The sequence below is a fragment of the Anomalospiza imberbis genome, chromosome 12 (genome assembly GCF_031753505.1).
Source record: "Anomalospiza imberbis isolate Cuckoo-Finch-1a 21T00152 chromosome 12, ASM3175350v1, whole genome shotgun sequence".
NCBI lineage: Eukaryota > Metazoa > Chordata > Aves > Passeriformes > Viduidae > Anomalospiza > Anomalospiza imberbis.
The window spans coordinates 13039132-13063781 of record NC_089692.1 but is presented as its reverse complement, the minus strand read 5'-3'; the positions used below and the strand labels follow the sequence as shown (position 1 = coordinate 13063781).

Sequence of the window (24650 nt, the reverse complement as noted above, 5' to 3'; positions counted from 1 at the left end):
CTCTGCACCGGCTCGAGCAGTGAAGTCAAACCCACAGTGGACACGCATTGCAACAGCAGCCACACCAAGCTGCAAGCTGCCCACTCCCTGCAGGGGTAGCAGAACAATGCTGGTGTTCACCAAGGGGATGTGCTCGAGCATCTTGATGTTTCACCCAAGAACACTTGGAAAATGTTGGCCTGCATCACTACAGAAGCAAGCAGAGGAGAAGAGTCAAGGAAGGCCCTTCTACCAGAAATGGGCACTTAAATGAAAGGAGCAGCAATCAGGTGCTTAAAAAGTAACAGCTCAGCTGTCAAGGCAGCAACATCAACTATCCTGGAGACTGCACTGTTCCCATTTGCTTTACTATCTAAGATTCCACTAAGAAGCAAAGTGGACTCTCGTTTTCTCTTGCTAGGTGGTGAATATAGATGTAATATCTCCATTAGCTCAGTGTCATTTAAAGCAATATCATAGACTCAGAATGGCTTAGTCTGAAAGGGACCTTAAAGATCACTCAGTTCCAACCTTTCTTTACACAAAGCTGAAGGCATCAGAGACCAGCCTTGAGACTAAGTAACTGGACAAGCTCAGTAGACCAAGACTCTAAGTAACTGAGCAAGCCAAAACCAAGAGATTCAGAGATTCAGTTACTTGAAGTCCAATCTCTTGAAACCAGCAGAACAGGATATAGGAAAACTTGTCAGACAGTGAGAATTATATTCTTACCGAATCTCTGTCTTCCATTACCCGCTGGGGTCTGGCAGGAGTGGTTGGGCTTGTGCCTTTCATCCTCTTATACTTGGTGAATAAAATATTCATGGTTGCAAGCAGGACCTCAGATAAATTGTGTTTGATCTATACAAAAAAGGGGGAAAAAAGACACATCGCAGCATAAGCAGGTTGACAGAACCATGAGCCTTACTATACAGATTTCTGTAACAGTCACAGGTGTAATGGTTACCACTGCTATGACTGCACCATCCAGCAGAAACACTACCCAGAGCTTTGAGACAGACATGCCCAATGGCTGCACCTTCATGTTTGATAGCAGCAGGTCAGATAAAACCCAAAGCACCCAAATACACACAACCACTGCCTAAAAAAGAAGCGTCACCCTCCAGTTAAAACAGTTCAAGAGCAGTAACAGTTTTCCACTATGCTTCATTTGCTAATACACAAATCCATTGATTCCTGTAATTTAGTGGGAAAGAAACAAACAACCTAGAAATGCTCAGTGACCATTAAGAGCACGGAAGAATTAAGTCACCAGCAAGTTAAAAGTTTTCAATATTCTGAATTCTTGAATGAAACTCAGTAAGTTCAGGGAGACTCACATCTGCAGATACTTTCTTCAAAATGGAGACAGGATTTCTGGGTAGGGAATTCTAGTGCTCAAAAGAGCAGCATTAAGAAGAAAAACTTGCAAGCCAAGAGTATGCTTGCATGAAATCAAAATTATCTTATCCTTTTCCCCCGCTAAAGAATAAGAATGATGAGGTGACAAGGTTTTAAGATCCTTTTAATAAAGCAAAAGGCTTTAGGAAGCTAAACCCAAGACATGACTTACTTCATCGCTGAAATTCCGGAAGGCAGCGACTCTCTCCTTGACGCAATCTTGGCTAAGAGGTACAAGCTTCAGGCGCTCAATAATCTTCCAAAAGAAAAGCAGGAATCAGGACAGATAAACAGCATTCTATGTACCATATATTAATAAAGTGTGTTTTTGAAGTGTTAATGAAATGCTGCTTTTTCCATTCGAGAGAAATAATTTCATTGTCATTTATCTCCTCACTTTGTTGAGCAACAGGAATATTTTGTTCAATGTCTACAAAATAGCTCCAGGAAGATCATCCTGTTTATCAAGCAACAGGGAAGAAACACCTTTTAAAATTCCTATAACATTGCAGTCCCTTCTAACTCATTAAATAAAATTTTTAAAGTGATGCTATTTGAGACATTCTGGGCTTTCAAGGGCATTAGGAAGGCTACACTTCAAACAGAACTCTTAAAACTTACATCAAAGGCCCTGTCAATGTGACCAGCGTGATATTCATCAAAAAATGTGATTAAGTCTAGCAGAAGGTAGAACGTGGAGTCAATGGATTTCTTTGCACTTATCCCCTGCGCTTTGTACCTGAAAGAAATTGTGTTACAATTTTATTGTGCAAAATGGCAACCATTTATAACTGTGCCCTTGCAATTCTTGGAAGTGGAGACATCAAACTCAAGGACAGAGGGCATTTAACAAAGACAGCTTTCATTTTCCTTAACCAGGAGGCAGAATTTTCACAGGTTGTGGCTTTTTAAAAACACTGTTAATCACTTCCAGTTTTGCAAATCCAGCATTTGTTTCCTTTAAAATGCTTACATTTCCCACATTCATGGGCAAACAGTGCCAGGCAGCAGAGACCTGCAAGGCAAGCTCTGCACCAGCATGTTTAACACGCTGCTTTACAGCAGACAATCCTCCAGCACAACTGCCTGCTTTAGGCAAGAAGTTAAGACTTAAAAGATGGATTAAGAGTTCCTGCACACTCTCGGGAGCTGCACTGGCTCTGGGATGAACTGGAGGGCTGCCTGCTCTCACTCCTAACTTCATGAGGGCACAAAGAAGCTGCTTCCACAAGAATGGTCTTGCAGATGAGGAAACCATGTAGGCTCTTGGCCTTTTCTTGGGTGTCTCCCCTGCTCCAAAAGCATCACAAAAACACACAGCAGGAATGCTGCATCCCTACAGCACTGTCATCAGGACAGTACACACGGAAAAGCCCTGTCTTACACTTAACTGGCAAGAAGATGAGCTAGTCAGAACTGCTCTGGCTTTGCAATCACCCAGGTTTGCAGCTGTGAAGTGGCATTATTGTACAGTAATATTTAGTGCTTTCAGACAGATCAAAGCATGTAGCAAAGCAAAAAAGTCTATTACTGCCTTTGCTGAAGCTTCAACTCAAGCCATAGATTTAATTCTCTTTAATGTCTGCCACCAATCAGTCTCTCACCGAGTCAATACGGCACAGATTTTGCACTTGATCCCAGCCTGCCCAAATGAAGGAAAGGCTGACTAGGAGTGACTGGCAAATACCACTTGTCAAAAGAAGAAAGACAAAGGCCTCTGATGGAAATCAATACATTTCTGTATTTGTCTTCCCAATTTCAAAGTGCCAGCAAGTGGGCTGGGTTTATTTTTATTCTCTCTGCAGCTCAATGGTTGATAAAAAGCTGTAAGGCATTTCTCATAGGAATCCACATTTTGCTCCAGTAAAATACAAGAATTGTCCCTGGCAGTCACCATGACGAGATGCACCAAAAGGTGAAGATTTAAGAAAATCATGGACATATTTTGCAACTACTGCTTTTCAGAATCAGGTTAATCCTAACTTCCAGCTGTTAATGAATCTTGAGCACTGATGTCTCTCAAGCCCATACCCTAATTAGTATACAGACATGGCAGGGGACATTCCTGTCAGTTGCTTCCTTTCTTTCTGGACACCAAACAGTACTTGGCATTAATATAACAGGCTGTGGAAATGAGGTCCACTGCTTGCATTAGCCATACACAGTTCATCTTAAATATTCCCTTTTTAGTCTTCATTAAAGCAACAGTTTTCAGATAGCTACTGAACGATTGTTACAACTCAATTACTGGGTTTGTAGCTCTCTCTTAATGCTATTTCAAAAAAGTTAATTGAATGCAATGACTCAGCAACTGTTACAATATTTTTCTTTAAAAATAATATAAAACATACAATTAATGTATTTTTTGCTCCTTAACAGACTCCATCTCCAGCTGGCAATCCTGATTCACCTACAGATAAAACTTCTTGCCAAATTTACCTGACCTGGCCCTGAAGATTTCTGGTTTCAGTACTGCAAGCCATCATGAGCAGGACAGGGTAAATTCTGACCCCTTCTTTGTCTTTCTAAATATACTGCTGAGGATGCCACAGTCCAGTCTGCAGAAACAGCATCAGGAACTAACATCCACAGCTCTGACAGTGCCAGGTCATGCTGAGCTGACTCACCCAGTCCTGCCCTTACCTGAGTCTTACCTCTCAGCAATGGAATGGGCCATGTTCTTCAAACGCTCCTTGTTTGACTGGGGAGTGCTGATCTGGGGAACAATTGGACTAAGGAGCTTGTTCATCAGTTCTAAAACTTTATCAGGGTTCTGTTGGCATTAAAGTTACACAAATAAAAGGAGCACGATGAAACGTGGTGTCTTAATCTCATTGAAAAAGCAGAAAAGTCTCATGCAGTGGTGTCTACTGCAAGCCCAGAGCCACTTCCCTCCCATAATGAGTCAGGATCATATTAGCTACAAGCAACATAATGCTGCTGGGTCACAAGAAAAAGCATTTCCCCCTAGTTTTTCTCTAAAAGAGTGGTTATGGTTGTATCCGCCTCTATTTCCAAAGGAAACAAGAGCACTCAGTATAAAGACCAACTATTTTAGACTTCAGTTCAACATCTATGAAATTGGAAGAGTACACTCCAGGTAAATAACCACAGTAGACTGAATTAAATCATGCATGGGGCACTCTCTTCAAAGAGCAAATTGATAAGGACCACAATGTCCTAAATCAGAATCCCTGGAGTGCAATCCATCTGGATGTGCTAACTAAAACATCTCTTCATGCAGCCTATGGCTCTGTTCTTCCAGCAGTAGAAATAAGGTGCTTGAATAAGGGCAATCCAATCTCTGAGATGAAATTTAACCTCCTAATCACAGGTAGAATGTTTGGAAGGAAAAAAGGTGAACCAAGTATATAAGGCAGCACACAAGACATATACCTTTGCAAGGTCATAGAGTTTTGCAGCTTCTTCAAACAATCCTTTATTTTCTGCTGCAGAAGCCACTTTGTTAATAACAGATTTTGTGTCACTTGTAAACTTGTCTATCACTCCAGGCTAAAGAGGTGAGACAAAAATGAAAAGAGAAAAGAGGAATCAGCAGGCTCAAACACTCCAGAATATTCTGTCAAGGCAATGAATATTTTACATGTTGGCTTATGATTGGAAAGGCCTGTACATTTCCACGGGAATATGCAAAAGTGAGACATTAAAAATAGAATGAGCTCTTGCAAGAGGGACTCTCTCCTAAATGGAGTCAGCACTGAAACATCCTTGGTTTCCAATTCATTCAAAATGACCCAGATAAAATAAGTCAGAGTTTGAGCTGTTAGTTGCTGATGACACAGAGAAGAAAACACAAAAGACTTCAGCACATAGCATTCCAAGGGCTCCAGGGATGCAGTTTGTTTATACTGGCATGACAGGTTGCCAGGGAAATCTCACACAGATAAATGAAAGGGCAACAATAATTTTAAAACAAATATTAAACATGTAGAATAAAAGAGATGAAAGAGTCAAGAATATCTGGACATTACTGTAGCTGAGGATACAAAAATGAGACTATATAATCTAGAACAATTTTTTAAAACTTAAAATTGTTGGTTTCACACAAAAGAAAGTGCAAAACAACAAAATATTTGTAAAGATTATCAAGTTACCTTGTTCTCTTGTATGCAATCTTGCTGCTTTTGAAATGAGAAAATAAAGACATCTAAAAGAAATTCCCGCAAAATAACTTTCCCCCTCTATTTTTGACAGCAATATGAGCCCTAATCTTAAAATTAAGATGCAAATGGTTCTGCAGTCTGCTTTACACAGAAATCTTCCAAATCTGTCATAGCAAACAGAAAAACTTCATTGATTACCTAAAATTTTCATCATTTGCATGCACTCTCCTGTTTGCAGGTAAGACCTTAAGTTTTCCTTTACCTTCTGACCGTATAAATCTTACATTTTACTGTTAGGAAACTGCCTTTACACTCGAAGCAAGATCCATCACATCTAAAAATGGCTGAACTCTTATCCAGTACTTGCTCTCACCTGTATGAAGGTCAGATCAGCTGTGCCTATGCTTGTGGCCTGTTAGCCCTTGCTCCTTTAATTACAAGGATTTTTCAAGGACTGCAATACATTTCTTCTGTGAGGTGAATGAGGATGTCATAAATAATCTTCACATGCACACCTCAGTTAACAGAACACTCTCACACACCCACTTAAACTAAACTCCATTTCTGGCTGGGAAGACAAAATTCTGACCTCACTAAAGTTACCTGATGCCATTTGCTTCCTCAGTTACAGCAGCTGTCTAGAGGAACATAGTTTGCCCTGCAGTTCCTGACCTGCCTTTTGTTAGGGCAGGTCACAGATTATTCTGTAAAAGGATCTCAAACTGGGAGAACTTGAACGTATTCAAACACAGTAATAATTTAGCTAGTGGAAAACAGAGAGAAGCAAAATAGCCTCATGACTAATTTGCAAATCATACATAGGTTGTACTTTTAATATAAAATATAAATTGTGAACTCACCTTCCTACTACCGTCCTTTTCCAGCTTTCCAAGAATCATATCAAACTATATCCACATGGATGTAAAGTAAGAAAAAACGAGAAACAAAAATAGAGATGAATTGCACATTAAGTACAAAGACACAGTCATGGAAAGAAAAACAGTGACCAATATAAAAAGTATTTGTAATTAAATAACAGGCAAAAAGATATGATTAAATGTCTTAAATGTAAAGCCATTGCAAGATCTTCTCTCATCTGGGCCTGCATCAGGCAGAAAGAGTAAGCAACTCTAAGACTGTTCTGACTAATAAAGATTTTAAAGAAGAAATTAATTTCAGTTTAACTGAGGAAGGCAAAACATGGCCAAACGCACCTCTCTGCTTTCAATTACTATTTCACTAACGCAACGCAAGAACATATTCTCTCCTTGGCTGTCCTTCTCGTTCCTATAAAATAAAGAGAGGGAGAAAGGTACTCCTGTTTCTGAGAACTTTCCAGATAAAAATAATGAAGCAGCAGTAACTAGGAAAATATCTAAAGACATATATTAGCTCCTACCTGAGAAAGTAAAAGTACTGCAGAGCTTCCCTTGGATCTGTTGATTCAAACTTACGGGTGTAAAGCATCAAAAGCCGCACAAAATTTAAACGTCTGACACCAGGAGGGTCACCAGCTTCATGGCTTACTGCAATGTCAGAAACAGCACTGTCAGAGAATCTAATGCCAGGAAAATGCTGATCTTCATCTCAAATTAGTCAGAACCATGGATCCAGAGCTCTAATGCAACTAAAACAATTTTTATGAGATTGTTCTGATAAATCTTCGATTAATCAAACAGACCTGCCGTTTCTAGAGGGTACTCTGAGGGCTAAGAAAACATTCCCTTACTGTAAAGTAAATAGGACTTACATAGCTGTGCACTCTGCCCAGATGCCTTCAGGAGCAATTTTAACTCAAACAGGACCAAAGCAACATGAACAGCGTGACAGCGCAAGCGCTCTGTCCGGAAAAGAAAAGCAATTGCAGCTTCAAACTGTGCTGTCAAGAACAACACTTGGAAGTAGAGGAACGGTGGCTGGTTCACTGCAAAGTGTGATTCACCTGAAAAAAAAACACAACATGTAGCATTTTCACATCATTTTCATGATTTTGCAGTCAGAGAGGACTGACAGTGGATGCTTCCTGTCACAATGCATCATTACTGTTTACTAGGTGCCAGCCGAAATAAACACAGTACACAAAACTGAATTCCTAACTACACATCAGTGGCTCGCCTACAACTGTGCCACTGCAGATTTATCATGAAGGGCCACAGCACAAAGACATATTCAAAAAGTGAAACAGAATAAACAGTTACTCAGAAAAGTTCCTTTGTTCTTTTCAGACAACAAACCATCAACTCTGATCGACTCTCTAAAGACCACAACTTTTTGTCTTCATTTATACTTATGCCAAGTGGTACAAATAATGTTAAAAACCTGGATCTTCCTACTCAGTGACACCAACAGTAGCTTATATTTCCTTTCCACACATTTTTATCTGAGTGTGAGTGATACTACAAACTAGAAGGCTGTGGAGAATCAAATTTGGTATGTTTTAGACAGTTACAAGTGACTTAATTTTGATCAACTGGAAGACAATTACAGGAAAATGTATTCTGTGGATGTTCTTAAAACCTTCTGAAATGGAAAGAACTGTGACTTGGGTCCCCAGAAATTTGCTTGAAATGCTAATTTAAGGGAAAAGATAAACACCAGATGCACACAGAGGAAAAGCTTGGAAATACATGCCTACATCGGGTAGTGACTACTTTTCTGTTCTGTATTTCCAAAGCTGGAAGTTCTGCTAAAGGACTTTTGCATATTTATGGTGAGAGAAAGCAACCCACAATTAATGGATAAAGGAGAAACAGCAGCAGTGCTGTGCTGTTCACAGATGAGTATTAACTCTCTGGATTGCTGGGAAAACATGGGACTTGTTCATCATGTCTTACTGAAGTCTGCCACAGCTCCAGGGAAGCAGGCTGTCCATGGACAGAAGAGATGGCCTGTCCCTAGTGGAGAGCTGCAGGGTTTTTGTGTAGTCTGGGATTTGTGCAATAACTAGAAAGCGTCCTCAGCAGAAAAGCAGAGCCCCAGGTAAGACATCACTCTGTGGTTCCTCACCATAGTCTTCCAGCAGCTGCTTCTGGAACTGTGATAACGTTAACCGGTCCTGCGGGGAGCTCGCGCCACCATCATCAAAACACACTTGGTTCAGCTAAAAAGCACATCCAAAAAAGAGAAGCACAGATATTCCTCTTACACAAGCAATGCACTTAGAAGATATTAATTCCATCTGAGCCCCTCCTAGGATTTGACCAACTGACTAGAAACTGTATCTAGTCACAGCATCAGCTCCATCCACTGCTGGGAAGCAAAGATCTCTACGGCAGCAGCTGAAATCCATGCAGATATAACCCCAGGGTTCCATATCCCTCCATGCCAGCAAACTCTGATGCTGGGACTCTGAGCACTCTCAAGCAGCACTTTTTTGCCACAAATACAATAGTAACAAATATATAATTCTACCACCCTTTTTCTGACAAAGAGGAGAAATAGGTACCAACCAGTATCTATCATGCCCTTGCCAAAACTGTAAGGACTTCAGAGACACTGACAGCATTGTGTCTGGTCAATTCACACTGACATTTCAGATATCCATCCAGGAAGGAGAATTCAAAGAATCCTCACTGTAGCAAGGTAATACTACTTCTAAAAACAGGTGACAAAGATCAGTGTCAAATGAATAACATGACAGTTCCAAAGACAACAGTACCAAACTAACACCTGATAGCACAGAGGGTAACAGAACAGCCCTGGGATTCAGGTTCCCAGCCCTGCATTATTTTCAAGGTCAGGTCACATGCACTACATTGATGCAAAACAGCAGATCTAGAAGTAGGAAGGGTAGCAGAGCAGTGGAGAAACTTGGTACCATTTAGACCTGTTCTTACAAAAAGAAAAACCAAACACCACAATCCCAACACCAGACTTACTTTTAGCCAAAGATAATCTTCTGTTTTATCAGCAACTTCACTCTGGTTGTCTGTAATGTCACAACGTCCAATAATACAATAAACAGCCCTTTTGTAAGGGTCAGTGTTATTTCTCAGAGCTCGTCTGTAATGAAGACGCAGTTTATTTTCTGTGGCAGGAGACAGTCTAAGGAAAAGAAAAGATTGAAGGAAAGACATGAAACCCATTTTCCCTGTATGAGGAAACCTGGATACAAATCAGTGTAAATAGGTGCATATCCACAGCAAAGGCATAGTGACAGTAAGCACTGGCCAATATTTCTTGCACTTCCAGTTCATATCTGTAGGTAAAAATTTTGCACACATGAATTTAAACACATAATTAGAGTTACGGAGGATCATCTTCAAATGCTCATTGTAGGGAAAGAATCCACATATGACAGTCTATTTAGGGGTACAATAATACTGTGGCAGATGAGCTATTTTTGTCTGACTCTGCTATTCCAACATTTCAGAAAAAGAGAGCTCATAACATCTTTATAAGTCTTTGTGTCAGGAACTAACAAGTGAGTAGGTCATTGTACTATGAGGTCCTTCAGGAGAGACACTTTCATCATTATTAAACACTGTCATAATGTTCTTTGTCATGGTTTTTTCTTGCAACCTCTTGTTGAGAATTTTACCGAATTTAATCAATAACGTATTCTAGACTAAGGCATTGTTTGTCAAATCTGTAGGCAGAGCACTTTTTCATAGCTGTAATAAAAACAAAATAGATCTATTATGCTGTATCTCATAAAAGTGTTTGTAATGAAAACAGTGACAGTATCTTCAACAAGGTTTCTGCAACAACCTTGATAAAATGAGCTCTCCTAGATACTTTCTACAAAACAGGTTGATTTATAGAGGAATACCATGGCGTGCCATATTCAGTAAATGGCACTTGGATTTTTATCTTTTCAGTTTATTTTGTTAGATTAGTTAGTTATTTTTAATTGGTCTGTTTGTTGGTTTTTTGAGAGTTGTTTGGTTTTTTTTTTTGAATTTCACTGCAAATGGAAAAGATGGAAAAGAAAACCACTATGGAGTTTGGAGCACACCATAGGGTGTACCAGCTTAACCACTTTGCAACCACATCAGCAGCAGTTTGGCCAATGGCTTCTGTCTAGTGCTGGACAGCAAAAACTGGAAGAGGAGAATAAACACAAGAAAGATATGAGAGTGAGGCCTCTAAAGGCCTCTAACAAACACTGCTTGCTTTTCCTGTGTAGCATTCTTATGAAAACAGGTATAGTAAAAAGTGTTCCCCAAAGGAAAATCAGCTAAAATAAGCAATGGGAAATAAAAAGATACACGATTCATGACAGAAGATTAAATCTGATTTATTGTATGCCATATCCCATTGTTACACTGGGCTTATCCTTCTGTAAAAAAAGTAAAGCTACACCACATTGTATTATTTTTGAAATGTTAATTTTTTAATATTTTCAAGGAACTCTTTCTGTTGAGATTTCTCAACTTCAAAGCCACAAATTAAAATATGCAAACTTCCACATGTAATTTAGGTAGGTAATATAAACCTCAGGCAACCATCACCACCAGAAGAAACTTGAACTTTTTTTTTTCTACCAAACCACTGATAATTGCAGTACTCCACAGCAATTCCCACCCCTCACAAAGATCCTTCCTAGTTCCCAGTTACCTTCTGTCTTTACTGTGCATGTACTCCTGGAACCAGGTTTTGAACTCTCCCAGCTGGTGCTGTGCCCGTTTCACCACGTGCATGGCTGCAGTCAGATCTCCACAGCGCATGCAGTAGTAAATCAGTGCCCACACAGGATGGCCCTCCACCTCACCATCCTGAAAAGAAAGTAGGACATACTTAATTTTTTCTTAAAAGCAAGATATTTGAATGATTTTTCTTTATCCTTTGCCTCATTCATGATTTCTGTCCTTATACCCACACCCATATTGGTAAAAAATTCTGTTTGTTACAGAAGCCAGAGGTTATGAGGGTTAAGTCCTGGCAAAGCTCTGCACATCTCAGCAGTGAAAGGTGTGAATCTCTTCTGCTTGCCCAGATTTCAGTTCTGAGGGAGGTTCTGAGAATCCCAGTATTAGCATATGATATCCTCTCCACACAGGAGATTGATCTGGATTAGGCCACTGAGGTATTAAAAACATTTTCACTGAAACAGAAAGATATCAAACTAATCACTGATCTCAGCAGGTAAGAGAGGCAGCTAGACTTAGCTGTGTGCACTCCAATGTTATAATTAATTATTTCTTCACTGAACTTTTATATCTAATTTTTCAACCCAGACTGCCTATCTGATTATTTTGTAGATGCACAGCTATGCACTTCTTACTACATGCAGGTAAGAAGGGTTTTAGTCAAATTCCTAAATAAATGGCCCAGGCTACAATTCAGATGAAATCATTACACATTTGGTGATGGTTTCACCATCTTACAATAAATGTAAAAAAAAGAGAAAGACAGGGAGATTAAGTTACTGTTTTTTTGAACCATCATAATGCATTTTAATTCTTGCTTGTTGATTTCTAAGATGACGACCAGAAGACCCCATAATTTCTGGAATTAGAACTCAAGCTTCTGAGCACCCACCATGCTTTGGGACTAGGTCTGAACTCAAGAGTGATTTTGCCTGCCATCTGCCATTTTCCTAGTGAAAAATTCTAGAGAAGGAGTAAGAGCCTGATGCCCTAAAAGCAGCTGAAACAATAGAAAAGCCACTGGAGGCTGCCCTGTTTCCCTCTCTGAACAGGTTTGTGTTATTTTAGCTCAGTGGCTGACAGTGCTGCCCCTACCTGCAGACCAGGGACAGACCCTGGGAGTTTGATGTTCAGGAAGCTGCGGACCAGCTGGTAGGTGCCTGGGACTCCACCCAGCTGAGCCTGGTGCAAGTTTCCAAAGACTGTCACAAAAGTGTAATTTTTGTAACTGAAACATAACACAAGCAAAACAAACATGAACAGCCTGAGACACACCTGCCACAAAAACATCCACTGCCTTTCAGATCTGACAGAACTAACAATTTAAAGCAAATTAACTCCATGTTCAAACATTATCATTACAACAAAAAGAGGCACAAATTTCAGTCAGTTTAGGAAGATCCTTGTATTTAGCAGTCTCAGAAGACACCAGGTTTGGAGTCTGTGGTGAAGTGCTCCAGGTTCAACTCTCAATTATGAAGCTCCTCTCACTAGATTAGTACTTAGTAGTACTAATTAATATATTAATTAGTACTACTAAAATATATTAATTGGCAAAAAGCCTTTCACTCTAATACTTTAACTCTCAATCATGATAGAATAGTTAAATACCACAGATGTGTCTGTCTCTCCTCTCTGCTCTATGGGAAAATATCAGCCTTAGGGCTACGGGCTTACCAGAAGGAAATCCCAGAGAAAAAGGGAATTTAGAGAAATATAACTGATAAAGTCAGCTTTAAGAAAATGTTTTAAAATAACCCATAAAAGCATTTCATCAAGGCAGATCAATTTAACAAATACTAATGTTTAGAAGCAGGAATCTCAAAAATTTGCACACTGAAGACCTAAGAAAGCAGCATCAATAAATGACATCAAGTTATTTTTCTTTCTCTGCAGCACATTAGACTTGTGTGCCATCAGAAATCTGAAAGATTATATAAGCAGTATATCAGAGGTATCAGAGTATCTTGATAACTAGAATTACGGCTGAGGCAAGTGCATGTTCCTCAGGGCTTAAGAACAGTTGTTCCAAAGGAACTAATATATAAACAGCTGTGAGTGGCATTACATCTCTTTCATATATGAGTGAGGGGCTGGTGAGGCATGGAAACACTCTAGTATTAGCCAATTCCCACCAGGGAAGAAAAGCTAGGAAGCAAGGCACAGAGTTTGGGAAAGGTTTTAATTACCAAAAAAACCCGGCAAAAACCAATCCTGAGAAGCCTCATCTCCACAATTGGGAGCATTGGGAAAGTAATACATATAACTAACTCCTAACTTCAGCTAGCAGTTAATGGCACTGTGAACACTTAGCAAGTTGGATTATGTGGCAAATCAGGTTAAGAGTCACTGGCTCATTGCACTCTGCTGAGACTGAGGAACTGGGAACAGAAGATCCTTCTGATGTGTCAGCTCCCCTGTGTACAGGCAGCAGCTGCCACCACTCCTGGGTGACACCAAGTGCTGATGGGGTGTGACAACCAACTGCCAGGGCCAAGAAGAGGCTGTGCCAGGAGGTGAAGCATCTCTTCCCACAGTGCTGTGTCAGAGCGCAGTGCTTTCCGTGCTCCGATGCAATCTGTGTCCCTAACAAATGCCCACATACTACCCTGCAGTTACTGCTTGCACGGGCTGGAAGAGGCTGCTGGCATCACATTGCAGCTACTAGAAAAGAGAGACTGCAATATCCATGCACATGTGCAGTGGATGGGCATTTGACTTTGGGCAGCTTCACACCCTGCAGTTCTCCGAGAACTCTATCGGTCAAGGAGCTTAGGCCCCCATGGTACTTGCTAATAAACACAGCAAACCACTTTCCACAGTCTGATAATCATTGCTACATATCTCAACTTCAGCTTCTTCACATTTTCCAAAAACGTTTCAGTGTAGAAATGGCATGATCAGAACTTGACTCACTGCACCAGGTTTGTTCCCATGCTGTCCTCGTGGGCTGCTGACAGCAACCAGCAATCAGAAAGTGGGCATATAGAAAAGAGGATGTTCTTTTGCAGAAGAGAAACAGATCACTTTCCTCAAGTGAAAAACCTTCACATATCACCATACATATATAGAATATTTATAAGCGACATAGAAGAAAGAATAAAAGTTTTTGCATCTTCTAAACAACCTCCCCACGGATTCAAGGCCTTTTAAACTAGAACACTGTTAAACTAGAACAATTTTTTATTTAAGTGGCTGCTCTAAGCCCTGCACAAAAAAAGAAGACAGGCAAGAGACACGTCTGTGAGCAGCACGAGGCAGCTGACTCTTTAAGGCCAGGGAACTCTATCAATGTGTCCTCCGAGCACCCATCTCACCTTTCCTCCAGGTAGTGCAGGGCGTGCCTCACGAACTCCATGCGCACCTCCATGTTGGTCCGGACTTTCAGGGCATCGCTGGCAGGAACCAGGGTGACGTCGGTCATTTGTTTCACCATGGCCCACATCTCGGAGATGTTCTGTAAAAAGTCATTCCATGCCTCAGCAATTAGTACAGAGATGAACAAGCAACATTGTTTTGAGCTACATCATGTTTTGATGCTTAAGAAAAGCATAAGAACACAAGAGTAATTCATGTCAGTTTAGATTTGTAATGGAGATACTGGACACAGTCATGAAGGTAAGCTGCTTCTGTCCCACAGAATTCGAGTTTTCTTTGCATAATTCTTGTGCAAGAAAATGGCTATAAATGTTGTACCTGCAATTGTTCCCAAAAATTGACAATTATTTCCAAAACTAGGCTGGGTACTTGGTACTCAGTCTCTTGCTCATTTCTAGTTCACACTTTCCACTCAATATATACCACAGCATCATCAGCTTTCCATGTAAGCAATGGCTCTGGCTGCTGTTGGAAAGCTGTGTGACCAGCTGTGATAAGAAGCATTAAAAGGACACTGATCACTTGGACAAAGGCTCAGTTATAAATAGAGGTTGAAAACCATCCAGATCTGTTCATTCACAAGGACAAGATCGTATCAGTGTTTACAGGACTAGGGCATCCCTGCTGAAATGGCAAAATACTGAGAACTAACAGCACTGTTCACTTGGGCAAGGGCAGCTCTTTGATCTCAGTGCTTCAAAGCAGCAAGAACACTGAAACTCCCCGTGCTGTCCCTTGCAAAACAAACAGAGCTGTTCAGAGTGAAGATGCACATCTGTAATTTAGATCCAGTTGAAGGGTTTGCCCCTCAGCTTCTGAGCAGCTTTTTGCTCTCCCCATTTGCACAGTTTTTCATAGCTTGACCCTGCTGCAGTATTCTCCTCCAGGCATTTCTCCAAGGTTTGTGCATTTGTTTTCTTTTTTAGGGTGGATCAAGGCAACACAATTAAAGGAATAGAAAAAAAGGAAAGTAGGCAGATGATTGATTTAAAGTCAGTCCTAGGGGTTTTATGCTTTGCTGTGAGAGCCAATTTCAGCTCTAGCAGAGTCTGATTGAAGACCCTTTACCCCCAACTAAATACCTTCAAAGGACATTAAGAGACCACATTTTGTAAACCAAACTCAACAGAATCTACTTAAAATTAAAAGCAATTTTTCCCTCAACAGCTTATCACCTATGATGGGACGCCAAGTTCATTTCTTCCTCACTGTGTTAAGAAAATTTCACCATGACCAACTTCATGGCAGGTGGGCCCTGCTGGAGAAAATTCCAGTATTGCCTCTGTGTTTTCTGAGGAGCCATGCAATTTTTTTTTGGCAATATCAGTATTTTTCCCCCTGATGTCAGCAGGCTGTTAATCACAGCATGAAAACAGCTTAAATACATTTCCTTATGCTAACTTACTGGCAGTACCTTATCATCCAGGCCTGCAGTAGCAGCACAGAGGTCCACCAGGTTAGGCTGCAGATGTCCATTCACTATCTTCTCATTATAAATATAAATCTAAAACACAATTAAAGTAAGCATGTTTAACAATACATATTATGCTCCATTCCATCCCCCAGCCACAGCAGCAAAATCTAAATCATCTTTTAAAACCAGTGTTCCCAGCAAGTCCTTCTGCTTCTCTCCCACAACAGCCACTTCCAACCCAATGGTAGAGGAATGGGCATCAGCATCACCCAAGCTTGCACACCACCTCAAAGCCCCAGGCCTGCCCCAAGGCCAGCAGCAGCCCAGCTGTTCAGTGGTTTTGCATGGCAGAGCACTGCCTGAATGCCCTGTTAGACTAACTGCAGCTAATCGTTAAAGGACAAAGATACAGAAGTGACCTGACAAGTGGACGGCTGTGATATTCCCCTGCATGGCAGCCTCCTACCTGCCGGTGTGAAAGAAACACGACTTTGCTGGTTTGTGGCAGTATTCAGGGAAATCTGAGACAGGGAAATGAACAGGAACCTGAACCTTCAGAGCCTGCCCTTAAATATATACACACACCTCCCTGTTTTAACTCTTGATCTTCACTGAGCTTCATCTACTATTGTTTATTCTACTCTCAGTCCCAAGACCTTCCACCATGTCCAAAAATAATAATTCTCAATACTAGAAAGGCAATGCCATTGTACTTTAACTCCATTTGGCATGCAGCACTACTGCAACATGCCCAGGGTGCAGACAAGATGTAGAGCTCAGGACTGCAAACAGAATGCAGCATCAGTGAAATCGTGTCTGTGGATGTCACCGTGTTCCCGTGAGACAGTTTGAACTATCCAATAAGAACAATTAATCACTTCACTGTAATTATAACACATTTCATGGCTGCTGATAAATAGAAGCAGCATGGATCTCCAGCTCTCCTGCCTGACCTCCAGGTCTCCCGACTCCCCACTGAAGCCACAGGAGCCTGACACAGACTGCTGACACTGGGTTATTCTTGAAGTGCAGCAGGCTGACATAAGGACAGCTCAGCCAGGCCCGTTTCTCAGGAGCCCCTGTTGGGAGCACGCAGTGATTGCAGCAAGTGTTGTGGTAGCAGAAGCCTGGCCACAAACACCGCATTTCCAGGGCACACTGCAGCAGTCTGTGCACAGCCCGTGACCCTGACAAGGGCCCACTGGCCACAGTGACTCCACAGCTACTCCAGAGCCAGGACTGCTAGAGAGACTGGGCTTCCCATACCCAAAAAGCAGCACGGAGTAACACTGATGGCTTCAAAGCAGACAGTTATGCTTTAAAGAAGACCCTTACTGTGGATATATTACAGCAGATATGAACTAAATTAACAAACTACTAAGAGCCACGAAATCAAATGTACACTTTATCAGCACAACCACGAATCTTTTGCTATTAATTTCTTCCCAGTTACCATAACGAATGCAGAGGTAGGAAAACAGATGCACAAGCTGCTCTCTGCCTCAGTGCAGACTGAGCCAAAGCACACAATAACAGTAATTGTGTGCAAATTAAGCAACATTGTTTCACATATTCCATTTTGAAAAAATCAAGTCCTTTTCTTTCATTTTGTTCTCAACAGTGCTGGTAAACAGATAATCTCAAATAGCAACAGTAACAAATTGGTTATGTAAAGGTTTATCAGTTTTCCCTGAAAATTTTCCGAGGGAGTCTAATGCTACCAGGCACATTAATTCATAGCTGATGCACTAAAGCCTCTCATAAGCTATGTCATTAAAATAGGATATAACTCAACAAACATCAGGATTAACACTTCAGCATATTTTTTCCTACACACATACATGAGAAAAATGATCTTCCACATATGAAAATAAAGGGAATATAAAGTCTTCATTTGTAAACAATTATGCATTAACACACATCCTAAAAAACCTGCTTTCAAAAACTTAAACGAATTTGAGTTTAATTTACAAGCTTAAATGCTTTCTACGGTCATATATGGTGCTCAGGATCTCTATTTGAAAAAATATCCTGTAGCAAACAGGTGAGTATGCTTCTAAAAACATCAAGATTTATGTGTTTGTCAATAGCATTTTATCTCTAGGCAGGTATTTTCATGTTTTACCTACCATATTTTCTTTTACACTAAGCTCCAATCTTTATTTTCCCTGTCTCTCTCCATGTAGGACACAGTGTTTAATGAAGTTTTTTCACTTCCACTCACCTGACGAGCATATGCCATCTCCACACTGTCCATGGAGCTGCGACCTGGAGGACCCACCTCACCAACATAGCTGGCCTGTTGAATGAGAAGCATAAATGAAGATATGAAGTATACAATTATCACAATGCATTTTACCAATATATCTGCTCCTAAAGAACAACAGTAAAACCATGTTTCTGACAGAACTAAGAACAGGGTTTTGAACCATCTACAGAGAAAAATGCAGTCTCACTGCAAACCCCATTATCTTCCCAATATAGCTTAAACTTTCTAGAGTGACAGAAATCCTCCTTATTCAGTGCACAAACCAGCCATTAGCTCTCTAGAATTAGGACATCAGTGTCTTTTGGCAGCACCTTATAATTTTAATTCTTTGCTTTTGTTTCTTGAAAGGTTGCTTCTTGTCAGTGTCTCGCTGTGAGGCATCTACTCTGAACCTCCATCACAGCAAGGACATAGAATTCAACAGACGAGCTCAAATAGGATCTGATACTCCAGTTTTGTCCCAGTCCCATGATATAGACATAAAATAGGACTGCAGCATTCAACTGTGTGCTGGAAAGTGCCCCACTGCTGGTCTGCTGCAAGAGAAAGTATGCTGGCAATATCCTGACCTGAAAGAAGTAGTCTTTTTATCCACAGAGACTATGACAAGACTGAGATATTTTGAGTGTAGAGCAGGGAGAGACAGCCAATGGAATCATGGCATACAAAATTCATACTCTTATAAAACTCATAATACAACATGCCACAATAGTATGCTGCTACATAAAATGATTTTAAGTATTCACTCCAAGGCACAGGCATGTTCTCAGCACAGCCACCACTGATCATAGATGTTCAGTACTCTGGAGGAAAGAATACTCTGAGCAATGCTCTCTGCTCTTTCCTGTTTTCTAAAAGAATGTAATTCTTCATTTCAGCATCAGCATTGCAAGTCTTGAGTTTGAAAAATGAAGCACAATCATTTTTAAGACAGATCCCTTTGAGGTAAACAGTCCTTTAATATCAGCTGCTTCAGAAGCCATGCTGGTCTGAAGATCAAAGCAAGACAAGCTCAGTTCAGAAGCATAATATTTATTATGAAGCCAACTGACAGAGTTGGGGCAAGCAAAAAGGAACAGACAAGCTTTCAGCAAAGCAAGGTTTTCAAGCTTGTTACCATATAACTCAAGGCCATGGATATTCATCTAAACTGGAATCAGTAATTTTTTCCAAGAAGGGGCAGGTACATCTGCAGAGTTTAAAAATTAAGCTTTTTACCATCAAAGTCAGTTACAACTGGCTGCACATCCTCATTAGCTGTTAGAGTGCACCTAAGCAGTACGGTCAAACAGCTTTACTGCTTCTTACACTGGCTACCCAGAATGTCAGTACTTTACAGTGCAGACAGGATCGCCTCCAAGGATTGCTTCTTGATGTGTTCTAGTCTTGCCTGGAAGAGTTCACTTAAATGTGATCAACTTGCTGCCTGCACAAACATAAAGCCCAAATGCAATAGGAAAATCATTGTTTTCACTTCCAGTTTAATCAGCTTTAGAGTTCAGCTTTGCTGACACCTGTCAGACCGCAGCATGGCAGGAGCAATGTTCCTGCCATGACCTGGCTTGTGTGGATTTCAGGAAGCAATCCAGAAATGGACATCTTTTCTCCAGATGGTGCCATCACTCAATTTCTTGTTTCAAATGCAGATGAAATACTGGCAGAGTCTTCAAAATAATCTTTTCTTTGGGAACTGTATCCCAACTTCAAAATGAAATAACACAAACAAATGAACTTCCAGACATGTTACTGTTCAGTGTAAAAGTGATCGTTCTCTCAGTCATTCCCAAATTAATTTTATTTTGGTATTAGTTTAACCTGGAATATCTTCTACCATGTAAGACCTCTCTTACACTCATGAGCATGTGTCCTTACAAAGACAACTACTACTCATTGTCCTAGTCCAGGAGTTTTGATCAGTAAAGTGTTCACAAGTTAAAATTTGAAAAGAAAAAAAGTTACACAATTCAAATGGCCAAGAAACTGTTCTGCATTGGCTAGGAATTTATGCATGAAGGTAAGGGCACAGACCTCTATCAAGAAATGATAAGAGCTTTGTAATATCTGTAGCTACAGGTTTCTGTGAAGCATACAGCAGTTGATTACAGAATTAAAAATACTCAGCAGTATTTGTCCCTAACATAATGAAATATAAATTAATGGAGATAACCAAGGATGAACCTGGACAATCCTTTAAAATGGCTGTATTACTGCATTAATTTCTCACTAATGCTATTTAAATAATGTTTAACCTGATTACAAAATCAGGTAGGTGCATTTAGATCTCAGGCTCTATAAAAATGCCTTACAAAAACCCCAGAAGCAATTTCACTTTTCTTTCTGCAACTGAACTTACGCTAAAAATATTCTTCACAGTCCCTCTTAGTAGGTACTGATAGTCAGAAGCATCTGCATTTTTCTTCCATTGCCAAATCATCTGACACAAATTCCTTTAAACCCACCTAAAACCCGACAAATTCTTTGTTCTAAAGAACAAAGAAACTGTTAAAGCAGGTTTCCTGGGAAACAGACGTGATGGCAGAAATAGCGCTTTGCAGCCTCTCCCTGTGCCGAGCCAGATAAAATGCAGAGTTATTTAAAGTAATGCTAAATTATGGACGTTGTCATTAATTACCGATGAGGTTTCATCTCCTAAAGCAAGTGAAGACTAGTCCATAGTGACTTAGTGTCCCTTTCAGCCACTGCCCAAGCAGCAGACACACAGGGATTGGGGCTTTGTTTTGTGAATCGTTCCTTTTTCTGCTTTGCGGCACCAAAGAGCACCCACATGGCTGCCACTCCAGAGACTGGTGTGTGACTGCCAGGCTCAAACCAATTCAGGTAACAATCTGAATTCAAAAGTGCATGCCCGAAACTCAGAAATAACTGCTCTGGGGTCGGGTTTTCCTTTCCATTCTCCAATTTTAGTTTAACTATTATGCTTTAGCAAACACTTCTTAACTATCTGCTGCAGCTGAGAACTGCCACACTGAAATTAAATTCTTTAAATTCTAATGACTTGGCACTTCAGGAAAACAAAAATCAAGTAGTCTAGAATTTGTCCTAATTTTCTTATACTTTCTTCCTATGGAAAAAGAGCCATGGAAGTAAGCTTATTTCCTATTTTTTCCCATCTCATGCATGCATTCTGGCTTCACCTATGAATTATTAAACTACAAGAAAGCACTAGCTCACTGAACTATCACACGGCTGTGCTAAAGGGAAAGTTCAAAAGGAAAACTAAAGCAGTGAGTCAGCATGGGGAAGGCCACTTCCACGGCTCCCCCTGAACCACAGAAATGGATTGCGCAGGCAATCCTTCCCAAGAAGGGAAGGATTTTCCCCCCTACAAACTAATGGGGGAAAGTGGAAAGGGGGGAGGATATCCTTTGCTGGCAAGCCAGAACTTACCAAGTCTCAAGCAAGAAAAAGATAATGAAAGATGTGCTCAAAACAGCAGCTAGAGGCATATGAGAAGAAGCATGTTTCAGGTCAGGTTTTGAAGTTTAACTGGAACAGCAAAAGGAAAAGCAGAAAAGTGGGGGATGCACAAAGGACTGCAGAAGTGTAAGTGCACACACACAAATCTTGCTGTATCTCTAGTCTGATATTGCTTAAATGGCTTGTGCTGCTTTTCTCAAGCACCTTTGCTTTTCCCTGCCCTGAATTTGGATCTTTCCAAAGCATTATTCAGACCTGTAATATTTATTCTGAATATTATCCATTTCTCAAAGCTGCAGCTTAGCTGCACTGCCATCACATTTATATCTTTTAAATTCACTTAGCCAAACGATGCTGCTTTTCAAAGGAGTCCTCCTTCATTTGCACTCAGCCAAGCATTCAGCCTCACTTGCACACCAAACCCCGTGCATGTAAAGATGCATTATTCATCACCCTCATATGCATATGCACATTCCTCAGCAGAAGTCTGGGCAGACATTTTGTCAGCACTCCAAATGGCTTGGCCAGTAGACGCAGTGAATATCTAGGCAGGAGACCAAGCTGGAGAAACCCCATCAAAATACACTGTGGTGGAGTGGAAAGCATCCTGCAATGCTTGGGATTTAAGGGGTATGAAGATGTGATTCAGAGGGGCAGAACAGAAACCAAGAGCTGCCAATGTCTCCCTATCACTACAGGAGCATGCTGCTTGACAGCAGGAGTGGAAGAGCTTATGGCAAGGGTGGAAGAAAGAAAAACCTGGAATAAAGAAAAACTTGGAAAAGGACAAAGGAAACGCCTTGGCACCTCATGGCACAACAGTCATAACAAACACCTTCAGACCACAGGTGTTTGATACCTTGAAGACTAATCTCAGGCTTTCATCCCTTTCCAGCCCCACAAGAAAGACCTTTATATCAGCTCTGGTTTTCCCTGACAAGAAGGTGGCCAGGCTGGAGGACAAGGGGGAACAGAAAACCTTAATGGCAAGTCCTGCACTAGGTTCTTTGAATTGTGAGCTTTGCTTGTTAATTGGTCTTATTTCCATAAATAATGTGTTGGTATTTCACTCTGCCCAAATTAGCTTGCCCAAAGCTTGAGAATTGGCTTGCAGGCAGACACGGACCCCTGCTGCGTTTGGATCTGTGCCTTTTCAGCTGATTCTCTATCTCCAGAGGATATCAATTAAACCTCTACTATAGTCTACAGGCTGTGTCTGTTTGTGTCACATACACACAAAAAACTTATTTGACTGGAACAAGGCTTTAGAAGAACAACCTGCTGTGGGGAGGTTAGATAACAGGCTTTTAACACAGTAGATGCACTTCAAACCTCTCAGACCTTTGACTTCTTGAGGCTAAGACTAGAATATATCAAGGATTTTAAATGCTCTTGAAATGACATACTGCTACTATGAAAGCTTTGAAACAGAGAGTGGAGTATTACTGAGTGATAGTGTACATTGAGTCTTTAAATACATTCACCAGAAACATTAGGAGCTGAGTTTTCTCCCCTCCTCCCTCACACCAATTTGATGCTTGGCATCTCAAGTGCCATGGAATGGGGGTAGTATCCATTTGACAATTAAACACCAGAATAGGGTTTTTACCTGTTCAAGAGTGTGTTATTAAATTACTTCTGCTAGCAGTTAATGTCCACACTCCAAAAGGAAAACCCCATACCAGTAACTAGCACACAAATCAAAGATGTTAGAAGGTATCAGTGTAACTACCAAGCCTTCAGATTCACATCCTAAAATAATGGGCTAGCTGTTCCTAGTTTTAAATTAATTCAGTCTGCATTATTTAGCATTTCTAATATTGGAAAGCTGGACAACCTTTGAGAAGTCCCAGTAAAGCATACAAGCATCAGAAAAAGATTTTCTAGGGAAGACAGCCCCTATAAAAAGAGGTATGCTAACTGGGATTAACCTATATTTAAAAGAACAGTAATCAGAAAGGGACATTTCATTAACAATTTTAATTATTTCCAAATCCCTATACAGGTCATACCACATTAGCACCAAGGGCTTTTTTAATTTCAGTATACTTGCAGGTCATCCCAATGAACAAGAATTCATTTTCATGGAGAACATGAACATGGCTATAAAAAAATGTGTCTCTTTTTCAGCCTGAAAGCACAGCAACTTGCATCCCCCCACTCCCTATCCCCCCTCTCCCCTCAAGGCAAGTATTTTCATGGAGCACAGTGCAGCAGCAGTGATGTAACTTTGTGCTCCAGGGATCACAGCTGCTGTCTGATACTTTCAGCTCAGAGGAGCTGGGTTCCCAACACCCTGCACATAACTCTTCTTTGCTCTACTCATTTAACTGAAACATTTTCTTTAAGAGAACTGTAAAGGTTTAAATTGTAACAGAAGATAAAGAATGTTTTAAGATGATAGTCAGTATCTCTTCTGTTAAACATGGAGTCAGTCTTGCCCAAAGGATCTGGTCACTGCTGGATTAACCTGAACACCAGATATCTCAGCAGCACAAAATTCTAATCTGCTCTGCATGAGACAGCAAGATAAAAAGGAAAGCTTTTTTTTTTTGTTTGTTTATTCATTTGGTTTTGCCAAGAAACTTGAGAGACTTCATCAGTCTCCTAAGAAAAGCCATAAATCCAGGCTAGCACACAGAAAGGGTGTTGTAGATGTGCACGCCACAAAAGGCGAAGAGACACTCTAAGACCTATGTGTAAGCACAATTGCACCTGAGAAACTCCCTGGTGTCACATTGCAAGGGTTTCCTGAAGCCCCCAGTGTGTTTTCTGTCCCCTGGGCATATTGACCTAGAATGTGTTTGTGACTAAGTCCAGCCAGCACATATGTTGCTCAAAACACAGCTTCAGCAACAGCGGCTCCATTGCCTGTACCCATCAGCCAATAAATAGAAACAATCACAAAGGTTTGATACTCTGCTAGACAATGCATTCTGCTAGTCAGAGCCATTCTAGAATTAAATTGGGATTTTATATTTCTGATTTTCACACAGTTGTAGCTGCAGAATATTTCAGAGGTGGTTTCAGCAGTGCTGGAATGCCAGCTGTGTACA

General features: G+C 40.7%; 1 protein-coding gene across 4 annotated transcripts in view; it reads right to left on the bottom strand.

Moving 5' to 3' along the window:
* Positions 1-24650, bottom strand: part of NUP93 (nucleoporin 93) — a 78974-nt gene that overhangs the window by 4179 nt on the left and 50145 nt on the right. For 3 of the 4 annotated variants that reach the window (XM_068202830.1, XM_068202829.1, XM_068202831.1), the window contains 16 exons: positions 18112-18186; positions 15888-15977; positions 14413-14552; positions 12191-12323; positions 11064-11221; positions 9383-9548; positions 8511-8604; positions 7255-7446; positions 6904-7030; positions 6719-6791; positions 6365-6409; positions 4777-4893; positions 4035-4153; positions 2002-2119; positions 1553-1636; positions 712-840 (listed from right to left, as the gene is read on the bottom strand). In XM_068202830.1, the coding sequence (XP_068058931.1) occupies positions 712-840; positions 1553-1636; positions 2002-2119; positions 4035-4153; positions 4777-4893; positions 6365-6409; positions 6719-6791; positions 6904-7030; positions 7255-7446; positions 8511-8604; positions 9383-9548; positions 11064-11221; positions 12191-12323; positions 14413-14552; positions 15888-15977; positions 18112-18186 (1860 nt within the window). Of the gene's footprint in view, positions 1-711; positions 841-1552; positions 1637-2001; positions 2120-4023; positions 4154-4776; positions 4894-6364; positions 6410-6718; positions 6792-6903; positions 7031-7254; positions 7447-8510; positions 8605-9382; positions 9549-11063; positions 11222-12190; positions 12324-14412; positions 14553-15887; positions 15978-18111; positions 18187-24650 lie in introns of those variants that run through there. The other variant, XM_068202832.1, reaches the window with a different exon arrangement.